The 15,808-nt window shown below is 40.2% G+C and overlaps 1 protein-coding gene across 3 annotated transcripts in view; it reads left to right on the top strand.

Moving 5' to 3' along the window:
* Positions 1–15,808, top strand: part of mitfb (melanocyte inducing transcription factor b) — a 72,274-nt gene that overhangs the window by 51,517 nt on the left and 4,949 nt on the right. For all 3 annotated transcript variants that reach the window (XM_079802991.1, XM_079802993.1, XM_079802992.1), the window contains exons 3-9: positions 1,054–1,284; positions 4,559–4,657; positions 6,092–6,200; positions 6,377–6,469; positions 11,757–11,813; positions 11,967–12,042; positions 12,180–12,327. In XM_079802991.1, the coding sequence (XP_079659117.1) occupies positions 1,054–1,284; positions 4,559–4,657; positions 6,092–6,200; positions 6,377–6,469; positions 11,757–11,813; positions 11,967–12,042; positions 12,180–12,327 (813 nt within the window). The remainder of the gene's footprint in view (positions 1–1,053; positions 1,285–4,558; positions 4,658–6,091; positions 6,201–6,376; positions 6,470–11,756; positions 11,814–11,966; positions 12,043–12,179; positions 12,328–15,808) is intronic.

The following is a 15,808-nucleotide window of genomic DNA, read 5'->3' as shown; positions in this document are numbered from 1 at the left end:
GACTGCACCAGTGCAGAAAGCAAGGTCCATAAAGACATGGATGAGCGAGTTTGGTGTGGAGGAACTTGACGTTCAGTGTGTCTATTTTATTTCACAAATATAACATAACCACAGGAAAGCAGCCACAATGAACAAAACAGCACAGAAAATTGAAGTAGAATCTTTTGTTATTATTTAAATTAAATTAAAAAACGATCACACTTTAGATTAGGGTCCAATTCTCACTATTAACTACCACTTTTTCCTCAATAAACTCCTAAATACTGATTATTAATAGTTAGTAATGTAGTTACTAAGTTTAGGTGTTGGGTGATTAAGGGATGTAGAATAAGACATTAAGATGTGCTTTATAAGTACTAATAAACAATAAAGCCAATATCCTAGTAATATGCATGATAATAAGCAACTAGTTAATAGTGAGAATTGGACCCTAAACTAAAATGTTACCGAAAATACTAAATTATGTTTACTTGTTTTTGAAATCCTAAACTACACAGTATCCGCTTGGGCCAGTTGGGACAATTCTCTTTGCTTAACCGATCCGGCCCAGCAGTTTGGATATGGTTTCATTTCCCACTACATTTGTACTTCCATACAAATGTGTCTGTCATTGCCTTTATAACACAAGAGTTTACAGACGATATGAGATGTAAATAGCGACCATGTTATGGAAGATGACAGATATTTCTTTTAATTTTATTAACTTGTGTTCGCTCAAATAGCACGTCTGGCCAGTTACAGAGAGACTGGAATACAGACAAGTGACCAATCCTGAGTGGCGACGTCACTACACACATTCTCCCAGCACGGTTCAGCACGATTAACCAACCGTGATGATAATTCTGGACACACAACGTTTTGGCTGAACCAAGCTCAAGTGGAAATACAACTGGAGCCGTTCCTTACCGTTCTTAGAACCATTCGACCCGACGGTGTAAAAAGCGGCTAATGTGTCACATCGAGAACTTCATGTGTAATGTGCCATTATTGAGCTGTCAACGAACCGTCTGTGATTCTAACTCTTCCTTTCTCTCTCTCTCTCTCTGTCTCAAGGTTCAAACGCATCTTGAAAATCCCACTAAGTATCACATCCAGCAGGCTCAGAGGCAGCAGGTGAAGGCGTATCTCTCCACCACTCTGGGAGGAAAGCTCGGATCGCAGGCGGTGAGCTTACCGTGTCCCAGCCAGGCCACCGATCACGGGGGAATGCCTCCGGGGCCGGGCAACAGCGCCCCCAACAGTCCCATGGCCTTACTGACCCTCAACTCCAACTGCGAGAAAGAGGTAATGACTTTTAAATTACTATAAAGAATACCAAAATATTTTACTTCAACACTTAATAATGGGTAACACTTTACAATTAACATTAGTAAAAAAAATACTTCGAATTTAGCATTTATTAATCTTAGTTAACTGTAACGATTCCACTGAAAAGGCAAGTTGCTGAACCCATGTGCAGTTCTTTATTTACAAAATCCAAACATAAAACAAAGACGTTGCAAACTAACTTGGCGTGGCTTGACTTGACAAAGAACCACTCACCAACACAGCAGGTTACACATTCAATAACAGACACGGACACACGGCAAACATGAGGGCTTAAATACACAGACTAATGACAAGACAAGTGACACCTGTGAACAGTGATTAAACAATGAACCAATGACATGACACAACACATGAGGGCATGGGAATCACATGACAATGAAACATGACAAAACCAGGAAGTGCATGACAAGACTGTGAACATGACACACTAAAACATAACCAAGAACATGATAAACTTAAAACATGAACAAGGAACAATGAACATGAACCAACACCAAAACACCCTGTGACATTAACATTAATTTCAACATTTACTTTATTAAAATAAAAACTTGTATTTGTTAATATCATTTAATGGAGGAGCAGGTTTATATTTATTGACTAGCGTTAACAATGATTAATACTGGAACTGTAAGAAATGTTTTGCTCAATGTTAGTTAATGCATTAACTAACAATAAATAATGGACCTTATTGTAAAGTGTTACCGAATGTGACCCGTGCTGGCAAAATGAGTCGCAATGAGCAAATTACCGAAAATTAGTTTGGTTGTTATTTTCTCTATTAAAAAACCTTCAAAATGATGTATAATTTGTTGGAATCAGACAAAAAATTGAGCTACACCAGTTTGAAGTCGATAAAGTCAATTTCGAGAAAAATCAAGTTAAAGTTTTCTGAAGGTAAAAAAACCATAAGCCAAAAACTAGCAACCATACCTTAAAATCCCTGGTAATAACACCAAATTTAACACACACCAAGTCAACACCAAATATCTATAGGAAAATACATATTCAACTTTTTTTTCCATGATACCACAATTGTTTGATTAACAGCCTATATATTAAGACCTGCTGTACCGCACAGATGTTATATAATGTCACACATCAGATGTTTTTCATCAAAAGTTAACCAAACGTTCACTTAAAGGTGCAGTGTGTAATTTTTTTAATTGTAACCGCCCAACGCTCACGCCTCCCTTTGGAAGCACATAGAGAAGCTACAGTGGCCGACACAGGACAAAGATGTCGTCTAAGAGAGCAGAGAGAGACTAGAGCTCTGTAGAGAAGTTTGTCCCTTTAGGGCTACTGTAGAAACATGACTGCACAAAATGGCGACTTCACTGTAAGAGGACCCACGGTGTATGGAGATAGAAATGGCTCATTCTAAGTTAATAAAAACATAACGCTTCATTATGTAAGGTCTTTATACTCCACTGAAAACATAGTTATGTATATGATATTGCATTTCTGTCAATAGAGCCTCATAAATACTACACACTGCACCTTTAAAACATAACAAATAATGTGAATACTCGCCAAGACAGATATTTTGAAATACTGTAGTTCTGTGTATATGTGTATATCGGATCTGTCAGTCAGCGCGAGTGGGATCGTTTTGTTCACATCAGCATGAGTTTGAAATTCACATTTCATTGGTTCAGACTCATGCCATCGAGAATTCACAGTAAATAGTCAGAAAGTTGGAACGCTGCGCTTTAAAACGATACCAAACTTGTGCTGAGGGGAAGCACCAGTCATCGAGAAGCGAGCAAAGAGAAACTGCATTTTTCCTCGACAAGGGAAAGGAACTCCTCTCAGAAAAAGTACAAATAAAGATACTTTTAGATGTTTCATTGCTATTTGGAGCATTGGGATCGCTAGACGAGGGCTAAATGATTTTTGTGAAAACCTCAAATCCAACCAGAATTGACATTTTTCACTTGTTTTTCCTGTAGCTCGTAATTAGTATGTGTGTATTTCGACTAATTTTGCCAGCACGGGTCACAAATAATGGCTGCATTGGTGTAATTGTTGTAGATTTTGTCTACTCTTTTTGATGCTTTGATTTTTTATTAACTTATATTTATTAATTTGACAAGTTTATAGTCATTCTTGCATTTTCATGTGTTTAAAAACAATGAATATACTGTACAATCACCGGCCACTTTATTAGGTACACCTGATCATCTGCTCATTAACACAAATATCTACTCAAGTCTGCATCGAGCTATGTAGACACGAGCCGTTTCTCAATATGCGTCTGTACTTGTGTTCAGCGGCTGCCCATGCACTGTTCCAATTCAAACCTCTCATCTAGTCAGTTCAAATCCCCGGATGTGTTATTGATCTGTTTCTTTCATTGAGGATGCATCGAGAGGTGACTTGTGCGGACTTGAGACTGTGAGCTATCCCAGAATGCATCTTGCACCAACCAGGAAGTGTCAATAGCGGAGCAAAAACCTGCGCAATTTAAAAATAGTATTGTTATTGTGTCACGAAATGTAGCTTTTCAGACGAGAATGACGTTGTTTAAAGCTCAGATAAACTTTGGACCTAAAACTAATGAATATATGATTAGATCCCTTGAAATGTCCTGAAAATAAAGTCACAATTGAATGATTGTACAAAACAATGTTTCCTTTTCCTTTTAAATTTGAGTTGACATATGACCCAGACATGTTTTTCGTGAGGTTATGTCAGGTTTTAGGACAAGATGAAAAAACGTGGATGTCAGGATCCTGAGACGGAAACCTACGACAAACACATTTCTCACAAGTCCGTCAACATCAGTAAAGGATGTATAAATAGATGGCGATATCATGAAGATGGCTCATTACCTGCTAATCAATAAAACGGATTTCAGTGAAGGAGCAAAGCCAGCAGGCCTGTAAACGCGTCGCTGAAACAGCTGGTGTGGACTGCGTCACTGCTCACGCTGTGATAGAGAGAGAGAGAGAGAGAGAGAGAGAGTGCTAAAATATGTGTTAATAGATTAAAGAGAGTTTGGCACTGGCAAACCGAGTGCAACTCAGAGGAACTACACAGGGCTGGCTTTGGGATGTGCTTCAGCATATCGGTTTAATTGGAGAGATTTTCAGCATATAGGAAATGGATGGATTTGAGCTGTTGTGTTATTTCAGCACACCAGACACTTTAATTCACTTCCCAGTGTTACACTGTACCTCGGCGGATGACCTCTGATTCACACCTGATTGCTTTTGATTTCTCTCAGATGGATGATGTCATTGATGACATAATAAGTTTGGAATCCAGTTACAATGACGATATCATGGGACTCTCGCTGGACCCCGGACTTCAGATGGCCAACACGGTAGAGAAACATTTCTATAATCTCACTTGTTCATTTTTACATCTTCAATAAATGCTAATGTGAGTATGTGGAAGGACATATACATACTAGTGACTACTAGAGAAAAATTCTGCTCATGCTTTTAAGAACCCTTTAAAAACAGTGGGAAAATTTGTATTTTATTTTATATATTTTTTATTTATCTTTTTTATTTTAATTGCAAAAACAGTAATAATACAATGAAATATGTATTTATTTGTGTTTTGCTTGCAAAAAACATTAAAAAAAATATTGAAATATTTATTTTATTTTTGTATTTATTTTTGCCTTGAAAAATAAATAAAAACTAATAGTAGTAATAATGTATTTTCATTTTGCCTGCAAAAAACAATTAATATAATTAAATATTCTATTATTATTTTATTTTGATCTTATTTTTATTTAATTTTGCTTGTAAAAAGCAATTAATATAATGATTTATTCTTTTATTTTATTTTGTTTTTAAGAAATAGTAGTAATATAATTTTAATGCATATTTTTTTCTGCAAAAAACAGTAATATAATAAAATATTTATTTCATTTTTATCTTATATTATTTTGCCTCGGAATTGTAGTAATATAATAATAATATTTATGTATTTATTTAATTTTGAAATCTGTATTATTTTTATATATTATAATAAAGAAATATTTATTTATTTTGATTTACAGAAAAACAAAATAAACTGTTAATGGTAATATAATAGTAATACAGATGTATTTATTTAATTTTGCCCACAAAAAAAAACATTAATATAATTCAATATTTATTTAATTTTATCTTTTTTTGCCTCAACATTTTTTTAGTAATATAATAGTAATACATATGTATTTTTATTGAATTTTGCTTGCAAAAACAGTTAATATAATGACAGTATTTTATTTTAGTTCGTTTTTTTTCTCATTTTATTTTGCTTGCAAAAAACTCTTAATATAATTAAATATTTTTCATTTGTATTTCTTATTTAATTTAGCCTCCAAAAAAAAAAAAAAGTTACGGCATCTACCTGCAGGGGCTAACAATGCTAACTAGCAAAAGAGACTCAAGTATGTATACAAATTAGCAGTGAATTTCGTGAGTCTTTGTCTCTTTCTGTCTTCTCACACAATCAGAACTGTTGTAGGTGTGAGTATTGTAGAAAGCAGTGTGATCCAGCTGTCATTACCTGATCTAATGTCTGTCAAGGGAATAGTGAATAGTGATGAAAATCCTCTCATCATTTACTCACTCTCATGTCGTTCCGAATCCATAGGAATTTTTTTAGATGTTAAGCAGACCGTTCAAGCTGCTCTTTCTCATGCAATGAGACTGTCAAGAGGACAAGAAGAGTCTTCTGAAGCCATATTATGCATTTCAAAATGTGATACACTTCAGTACAACGAGACAATGCTATGGATATGGTCTTGTGTTTCTAGATTCCCGTGTCGGCGAACCTCTTGGACATGTACAGTAACCCAGGGATGCCTCCTCCTGGGCTCTCTATTAGTAACTCGTGCCCTGCTAACATTAAAAGGGAATTCTCTGGTAAGTGTTGTTTATCTAACAACGGATGAGTTGGTTAATGCCATTCTGTAGCGTCCAAGACCCTTCAGGCCTTTTGACGATGTGCTGAATTGTGTTTCACCTGTTAAAGTCAGTAGAAATGTCATGTGAATGATGGTAAGACTGAAATTGCCAACATGTGCTCTTATGCTACATAGTTACTCCATCTCCAGCCATGATGCACATGATGGACAAGCCCAGCTCCTGTAGCAACTTTGAGAACTATCAAAGGCCTGAAGGGTTTCCTGTGGGTACGTTCAAAGATTCCTCTCCTTTCCTGCATGAAATCTCTCAAACTTAATAACAATTTTATGGATTTGATTACATATATGCAGCAATATTGTGAAGTAAAAGCAGTAATGTTGTGTTAAATTATTACTAGGGATGCACCGATAAAGGCGGGTATACACTGTGAGGTTGTGAGATATTGCACACGCTACGAGTCAGTTAACTTGATAATTGCGTCAAAGCAGCTGGTACACGGCACGACTGTACTGCACGGCGAACCGGCGGCGATAGTGTGAGGTTTTGCGATAAACACGGAGACTGTTGCTTTCAATGTTGCAGCTATCTTCGGAATCGGACAGGAAAAAGAAAGAAAATTATTTGTCTGCAAATGATTTGTTGAAAAGCAGAGAACAGCAGCCATTCCTTTCAACAGAAACAACCAGAGAGAGAGAGAGAGAGAGAAATTGTGCGCACGTGTGTGTGTGTGTGACAGTATATGTGCATGCTGTATGGTTGCAGCCACTGTAGCCTAATAATACTCGTTGATTTAGCCTATGTGACGTGGTTGTGTATGACCTGGCAATAGGGAACAGCCTATATGCTGTTGAACATCGGGCCGATTTTGTTTAAAAATTATCGGGAGGTCGTGAGGTGCTCGTACCGTGCTCGGCTCATCTCGTAATTCCTCTCACAAACTGCGAGCTGCGACCATACGAGCATCAACGTTTTTTTAGCGATTTCTCCCGAGTGAAAAAAATTGTTTGCGAGCTCGTACGACAGCAAAAATCACACTGCGTACGCCAGGCTGAACACTTTTTCCAGAACGATAAAGATACAAATATTTGGTACTTGCCGATACCTGTACTTTCACTTCATTCGTAATTTTCAAATACACTATATTGCCAAAAGTATTGGGACGCCCCTCCAAATCATTGAATTCAGGTGTTCCAATCACTTCCATGGCCACAGGTGTATAAATCAAGCACTAGACATGCAGACGCTCCTACAAACATTTGTGAAAGAATGGGTCTCTCTCAGGAGCTCAGTGAACTCAAGCGCGGTGCTGTGATAGGTTGCCACCTGTGCAATAAGTCCATTTGTGAAATTTCCTCACTACTACATATTCCACGGTCAAATGTTAGTGGTATTATAACAAAGTGGAAGCAATTGGGAGCAACTCAGCCGCAAAGTGGTAGGCCACGTAAAATCACAGAGCGGGATCAGCGCATGCTGAGGGTCACAGTGTGCAGATGTCGCCAACTTTCTGCAGAGTCAACAGACCTCCAAACTTCATGTGGCCTTCAGATGAGCTCAAGAACAGTGTGTAGAACTTCATGGAATGGGTTTCCATGATCGAGCAGCTCATCCAAGACTTACATCACCAAGTGCAATGCAAAGCATGGGATGCAGTGGGGTAAAGCACGCCGCCACAGGACTCTAGAGCAGAGGAGACGTGTTCTCTGGAGTGACCGATCACGCTTCTCTGTCTGGAAATCCGATGGACGAGTCTGGGTTTAGCGGGGAGCTGACCCTTGAAACAGACAGTGAGGAGGTTTAGACGCTCCAGGCTTATACGGTGTGGAAATGAATGGGTCTTTATCATCGCTGAAGTGAACAACAATACGATCGCAAATGGACAAGCAAGCAAACATGAGCATATTCAAGCAAAAGCCAGCATAGATGAGTTCTGTGAAACAAAACAAAATCAATGTTACTCGCCTATCGAGAAGAAATATGTGTTTGTTCCACACACATCTTCCACATGTGTTTTTATCTGCCATCTCTCTCTTTCTGTCGTCACTCGGCTAATGTCCATCCTGTGTCGTGTCTTTTGAATAATGACATGCCCTGAGCACTCTCTTCTCCCCGTCATTAGTAGACACGCCCCTTACTGCTGATTCGCTATAAGTTTGTATAAGTATAAGAGGACTCTGCGTCCTGTCACGAGTCCGGAGAGGACCCCATCTCCTGTCACGAGTCCAGTGAGGACCCCATCTCCTGTCACGAGTCCAGAGAGGACCCCATCTCCTGTCACGAGTCCAGAGAGGACCCCATCTCCTGTCACGAGTCCAGAGAGGACCCCATCTCCTGTCACGAGTCCAGAGAGGACCCCATCTCCTGTCACGAGTCCAGAGAGGACTCCGCCTCCTGTCACGAGTCCAGAGAGGACTCCGCCTCTGGTCACGAGTCCAGAGAGGACTCCGCCTCCTGTCATGAGTCCAAAGAGGATCCCATCTCCTGTCACGAGTCCAGAGAGGACTCTGCCTCCTGTCACGAGTCCAGAGAGGACTCCGCCTCCTGTCATGAGTCCAGAGAGGACCCCATCTCCTGTCACGAGTCCAGAGAGGACTCTGCCTCCTGTCACGAGTCCAGAGAGGACTCCGCCTCCTGTCACGAGTCCAGAGAGGACCCCATCTCCTGTCACGAGTCCAGAGAGGACTCTGCCTCCTGTCACGAGTCCAGAGAGGACCCCATCTCCTGTCACGAGTCCAGAGAGGACTCCATCTCCTGTCACGAGTCCAAAGAGGACTCCGCCTCCTGTCACAAGTCCAAAGAGGACCCCATCTCCTGTCACGAGTCCAGAGAGGACCCCATCTCCTGTCACGAGTCCAAAGAGGACTCCGCCTCCTGTCACGAGTCCAGAGAGGACTCCATCTCCTGTCACGAGTCCAAAGAGGACCCCATCTCCTGTCACGAGTCCAGAGAGGACCCCATCTCCTGTCACGAGTCCAGAGAGGACCCCATCTCCTGTCACGAGTCAAGAGAGGACTCCGCCTCCTGTCACGAGTCCAGAGAGGACTCCGCCTCCTGTCACGAGTCCAGAGAGGACTCCGCCTCCTGTCACAAGTCCAAAGAGGACCCCATCTCCTGTCACGAGTCCAGAGAGGACTCTGCCTCCTGTCACGAGTCCAGAGAGGACTCCGCCTCCTGTCATGAGTCCAAAGAGGATCCCATCTCCTGTCACGAGTCCAGAGAGGACTCTGCCTCCTGTCACGAGTCCAGAGAGGACTCCGCCTCCTGTCATGAGTCCAAAGAGGATCCCATCTCCTGTCACGAGTCCAGAGAGGACTCCGCCTCCTGTCACAAGTCCAAAGAGGACCCCATCTCCTGTCACGAGTCCAGAGAGGACTCTGCCTCCTGTCACGAGTCCAGAGAGGACTCCGCCTCCTGTCATGAGTCCAAAGAGGATCCCATCTCCTGTCACGAGTCCAGAGAGGACTCTGCCTCCTGTCACGAGTCCAGAGAGGACTCCGCCTCCTGTCACGAGTCCAGAGAGGACCCCATCTCCTGTCACGAGTCCAGAGAGGACCCCATCTCCTGTCACGAGTCCAGAGAGGACCCCATCTCCTGTCACGAGTCCAGAGAGGACCCCATCTCCTGTCACGAGTCCAAAGAGGACTCCGCCTCCTGTCACGAGTCCAGAGAGGACTCCATCTCCTGTCACGAGTCCAAAGAGGACTCCGCCTCCTGTCACGAGTCCAAAGAGGACTCCGCCTCCTGTCACGAGTCCAGAGAGGACTCCATCTCCTGTCACGAGTCCAAAGAGGACTCCGCCTCCTGTCACGAGTCCAGAGAGGACTCCATCTCCTGTCACGAGTCCAAAGAGGACCCCATCTCCTGTCACGAGTCCAGAGAGGACTCCATCTCCTGTCACGAGTCCAAAGAGGACCCCATCTCCTGTCACGAGTCCAGAGAGGACCCCATCTCCTGTCACGAGTCCAGAGAGGACTCCATCTCCTGTCACGAGTCCAGAGAGGACTCCATCTCCTGTCACGAGTCCAGAGAGGACTCCATCTCCTGTCACGAGTCCAGAGAGGACCCCATCTCCTGTCACGAGTCCAGAGAGGACTCCATCTCCTGTCATGAGTCCAAAGAGGACCCCATCTCCTGTCACGAGTCCAGAGAGGACTCCATCTCCTGTCACGAGTCCAAAGAGGACTCCGCCTCCTGTCACAAGTCCAAAGAGGACCCCATCTCCTGTCACGAGTCCAGAGAGGACCCCATCTCCTGTCACGAGTCCAAAGAGGACTCCGCCTCCTGTCACGAGTCCAGAGAGGACTCCGCCTCCTGGGGGGGGGGGGGCTATGTCTCAATTCACCAGTGTGAGTGCCCGTGATTACCAGCAGAGGGCACTCCACCACGGACTGTCACTCCATCATAGACTAGATTACCCATAATCCTTTGCCTGGACTCATTAGCACTCACTGTTTACCCTATTTAAGCCTGGTTATCTCAGTCTTGTTTGCCTGATTGGACTGATTACCTGTTATGACCGCTTGCCTGTTTTGACTACGTTTGTTGATTATTCTAAAATAAAGCTGCGTTTGGATCCTCTACCTTCTGTCTTAGAGCGGTCCGTTACACTGGTGCAGATACGGATGAGTTTATAAAAAGGGAAATCTTGTATGCCAAAAGTTTTTTATAATATAATAAATATTAGTAGCCTATTATAAATAAAATATAATATAAGAAATACAAATATATGTATTCTTTAAAAAGCAAGTTGAAATAATGCAAATTGATGACTTTAACAAACTCATAGACTATTGATTAACAAACAGCCTCGGATAGATAGGTCTACTTACAGTAACTAAGTCTGTCTTTAACAGTTTATAGGTTATCATAAAATTAATTTCCCTATGGAAAAAAATGCTATGAAAATATGGCTTTTTTCACTTGATTTAGTCTATTTAGTATTTTTGTATCAAATACAATGTGATTTCCATTTATCGAGATCTGGCAGTAGCAGCACATTCTTCCTCTTGGACGAGCAATTCGTGGAGCAATTCCCTGCGCATGAAATCCCACATATTCCAGCAAACCAATGAGAACGCGGGACAATGATGACGATACATAACAACAGAGCGTAATCGCCAAAGCTGCTGTGGATCTGCTTACCCAAAACCCTCCGTAACTGGCACAGATTTTAAGGAAATTACAGTAATTTGGTAAATAAATGAATGACGGAGAGTTACAAATGTATCACCAACATTTTCATCATGTAAGCTTCATGGTACAATTTATAGTAATTTATAGTGTTAATGTTAATTAGCGAATCCACAAATGGCTTGGGTATGCAGAGCATTCACAGCTTACAGTGGCCGCACACACCTGATGTGATGGTATTTCATTTCAAATACAGCCAAAAAGAAAACCGTTGTTCATATTCTGTAGAGGAAGTTATCTAGATTTTGTGGTTAGAGAAAATGTGCTACAAAAGTCGACTGCAGTGACATTTCAAGGGTGCCAATATCACACATCACATTTGTGCTTTCAGTTTCTCCTCTCACCTCCCTTTGTCTTTTTTAGAGGCGGAAGTTCGTGCTCTCGCAAAGGAAAGGCAAAAAAAAGACAACCATAACTTAAGTGAGTTTCATTTTTTATGTCCTAAAGCACTGTTGCAGGTTCAAAACAAGACAGATTGCCGTCACCCAGTTTGTAAAAATAAGAAAAAATGGCCACGTGCATTAATGTAAATATGATTTGTGTAGTATAATATGCACTTTTTATCTGTTTCAGTTGAGAGGCGACGAAGGTTCAACATTAACGATCGAATCAAAGAACTGGGGACTATGATTCCTAAATCAAATGACCCGTAAGGACAACCCTGTTCAATTATACGCAGTTACACATGAACCAGATGAATACATGCTATTATTACAGCTGATGCTGTTCTCAGAGAGTACTATCAGATGTGCTGTTGTCAGCTGAGGACATGCTTGTTTTCCTCAGGGACATGCGTTGGAACAAGGGCACTATTCTTAAGGCCTCTGTGGATTACATCAGGAAACTTCAGAGAGAGCAGCAGCGTGCCAAAGAGCTCGAGAACCGTCAGAAGAAGCTGGAACACGCCAACCGTCACCTGATGCTCAGGATACAGGTCAGTTCAGACAGATCCCAGCCTGGCCAACAGCACTGCCAGTACATGTAATGGCATCTATATCTTGACAAAGACTTTATATATAGTAAGACGGTGCACTCCGATTACTTATGAATGGGAGAAAGTGCAACGCCCAATATGGTGAATAAGCCCCGCCTTCTAAAAGAAAGAGCCAATCGTTGATTAGTAGAGTCATCGTGTCACTGCAGCTGCCGTTAGAAGCTCCGGTTGCTATAGAAACAGGAAGTGTTCTGAGACGCATGGACATTAGCTTCGCCCAGGCTGAAAAATTATTATTTTTTGTCATGATTCAAGTGTTTGGAAACCAAACTTATGAGACAGTTGTTGTCAGATTTCATTGGTGATTTCAAATATGAAATTTAATCGTAAGCTTGGCAAACAGTTTTGGAGAATTTTATGTTTTCCCATTCAAAGAGACAGGAGTTGCACTTGCATGCCAAGAGGCATTTCAAAGATGTCCGCGGAGCAAAATAACTCGTCTTAAATGGTCTTTGATCTAGAGAAGCAGCACATTGACCACAATTACCCTTGTGAAAAAGGAGTACACTTTAGCATACGTTCAAGAATAGTACTTATTATTTATTTTAAAAGAACTACCTAAATGCATGCTATTTACAATTAGATGAAAATGTATTATAGATTAAAATTATATTAAATGCAATTAGCTAAACCTAAGAGTGCTTTTTTGACCCACTTAAAGGTTCAGTGTAGTATTTATGAGGATCTATTGACAGAAATACAATATAATATACATAACTATGTTTTCAGTGGAGTATAAAGACCTTAAGTAATGAAGCGTTATGTTTTTATTACCTTAGAATGAGCCATTTCTATCTCCATACACCGCGGGTCTCCTTACAGCGAAGTCGCCATTTTGTGCCTTCATGTGTTTCTACAGTAGCCCTAAAGGGACAAACTTCTCTACAGAGCGCTAGCTACTCTCTGCTCTCTCAGACGACCACATCTTTGTTCTGTGTCGGCCACCGTAGCTTCTCTATGTGCTTAGAAAGGGAGGCGTGAGCGTTGGGCGGGTGTAATTCACAACCTCACCACTAGATGCCGCTAAAAATCACACGCTGCCCCTTAGTACATCTTTATTTCATAATTACTTCTATTTTTGTACAGTATATTTAAATGTGTACTGCTGAACACTACTAGTGACAAACATTTATGGTAAACTAAAATATACTTTAATGTAATTTCTATTGAAACTTGTATAACATGTATTTAAATATATTTGTAATTACAAGGGCTGTCAATTTAACACACTAATTGAATTATTTAGTAATGGGAAAATAATGCGTTCAAATATTTAACAGCCATTTCAGTCGATTGGTAATGAACATAATGTAGCAACTCACTGCGCAATGTTGCCTATAGAATGAAGGTATATGCCCCGAAAATTAAAGATATCAGGGCAAAAATCCCCCAAATTTTTGTCTCATATTTAGATCAAATGACATCACATTAAGCAATATCACATGAGTAACGAAAGCAATATTACGCGAGTGCTGTTTTATCCCAAATAGCATGAGTGCAAATGTGATATTTATTTTATACATATCATTCATTCTTTCATACTTATACGACTTTTTAGGGTCATAGTGCTGGAGCCTATACCAGTTTCTTAGGCTAGAAGCAGGGGAAAGCACCCTTGACAGATGGCCAGTCCATCACAGGGCTCTCTCTCTCACACACACACACTCACACACAGGCAAATTTGACTCTCCAATTCAGAGGAAACCCACAATGACCTGGGTAGAACATGCAAACTCCACACAGAAAGGACAACAGCGCTAACCAATGAGCCACCGTTCCTTGATTTTAAACGACAGTTAAATTCAATAAGAAGTTAATATTATGATATATTTTAGACACAATATTGTCTGTTCATTGCTCCATTTTTCCAACAAAAAGATTACCTATAAAGCCAGAGCAGAACTGTTGTGCATCTCAGAGCAGTTTTAGTGCAGACAGTTTTAGTTTCTTATTTAAACTATAATTTCATGTCGTTTTAAACCTGTATGACTTTCTTTCTTTTGCAGAACATAGAAGATATTTTGAAGAATGTTGGTAACCAAAACTGTTTTTGTGTGTAAAATATCTAAATACCAATTCAGATGCAGCTTCTGAAAAAAAAAAAAAAGAAAAAAAAAAAATTCATGGCTGTTGTAGCCTAAAAGTTTATGTATAATAAATTCTATGTTGAATCAAATAAAATATTTCTTTCTAAAACTATGTTTTGTAATGTCTATTTGATGCTTTACTCATTTAACACAATAATGACTCTAAATGATCTTTTGCTATTAGTTAGATTAATTATTCGGCACATCACGTAATTAATTAGATTAAACATTTGAATCACTTGACAGCCCTAGTAATTTATAATGATGAAGTTGCAATTTAGTGCATTTAAAATATATTACTTTAAATATTAAATAACACACTACAGATAAAATTATAATCAAGTACTTTACATGTGCTTTAGTATGTTAGTCAACACATCAACATAACTGCAAAAATAATGATTAATGATAAAGAAAAGATATGTACGATTTTTCTATTAAAATATACAAAAACCACTACAATTGTGGTCAGAATTATTGGCACCCCTGGTAAATATGATCAAATATGGCTGTAAAAATAAATCTGCATTGTTTATCGTTTTGATATTTTATTAAAAAAACTCACAAAAATCTAACCTTTCATTGAAGTAAAAGAATTAAAAATGGAGGATAAATCACATTTTGAAATAAATGCTTTTCTCCAAAACACATTAGCCATAATTATTGGCACCCATTTATTAAATACTTTTTGCAACCACCTTTTGCCAAGATAACAGCTCTGAGTCTTCTTCTATAATGCCTGATGAGTTTGGAGAACACCTGACAAGAGATCAGAGACCATTCCTCCATACAGAATCCAGATCCATGTTGGTGCTTCTTCTCTTCAGTTCACCCCACTCATTCTCTACAGGGAAACAGGAAACTGGGATGGTCATTGCAGAAGAACTTCATTTTGTGCTCAGTGACACATTTTTTGTGTTGATTTTGATGTTTGTTTTGGATCGTTGTCCTGATGGAAGATCCAACCACGGCCCATTATAAGATTTCTTGCAGAGGCCGTCAGGTTTTGATTTTTTATCTGTTGGTATTTGCTAGAATCCATGATGCCATGTATCTGAACAAGATGTCCAGGACCTCCAGCAAAAAACAGGCCCACAACATTAAAGATCCAGCGGTATTTTTAACCGTGGGCATGGGGTACCTTTTATCCTTGTTCGCACCAAACCCCTCTGGTGTGTTTGCTGCTTTCTAACCCCAAGACTAAACAAAAAAATGGGAATATTAATGGGAATATACTTCAGAGATATTTTACTCATGCAGATTTTAAGGGTTGCCAACAATTGTGGCCAAAGTGTTTTGGAGAAAAGCATTTATTTCATAATGTGATTTTCCCC

This window comes from Gobio gobio, assembly GCF_949357685.1.
Source record: "Gobio gobio genome assembly, chromosome: 21".
Taxonomy (NCBI): domain Eukaryota; kingdom Metazoa; phylum Chordata; class Actinopteri; order Cypriniformes; family Gobionidae; genus Gobio; species Gobio gobio.
The sequence above is the reverse complement of the archived record's forward strand: the minus strand, read 5'-3'. Positions and strand labels throughout refer to the sequence as shown.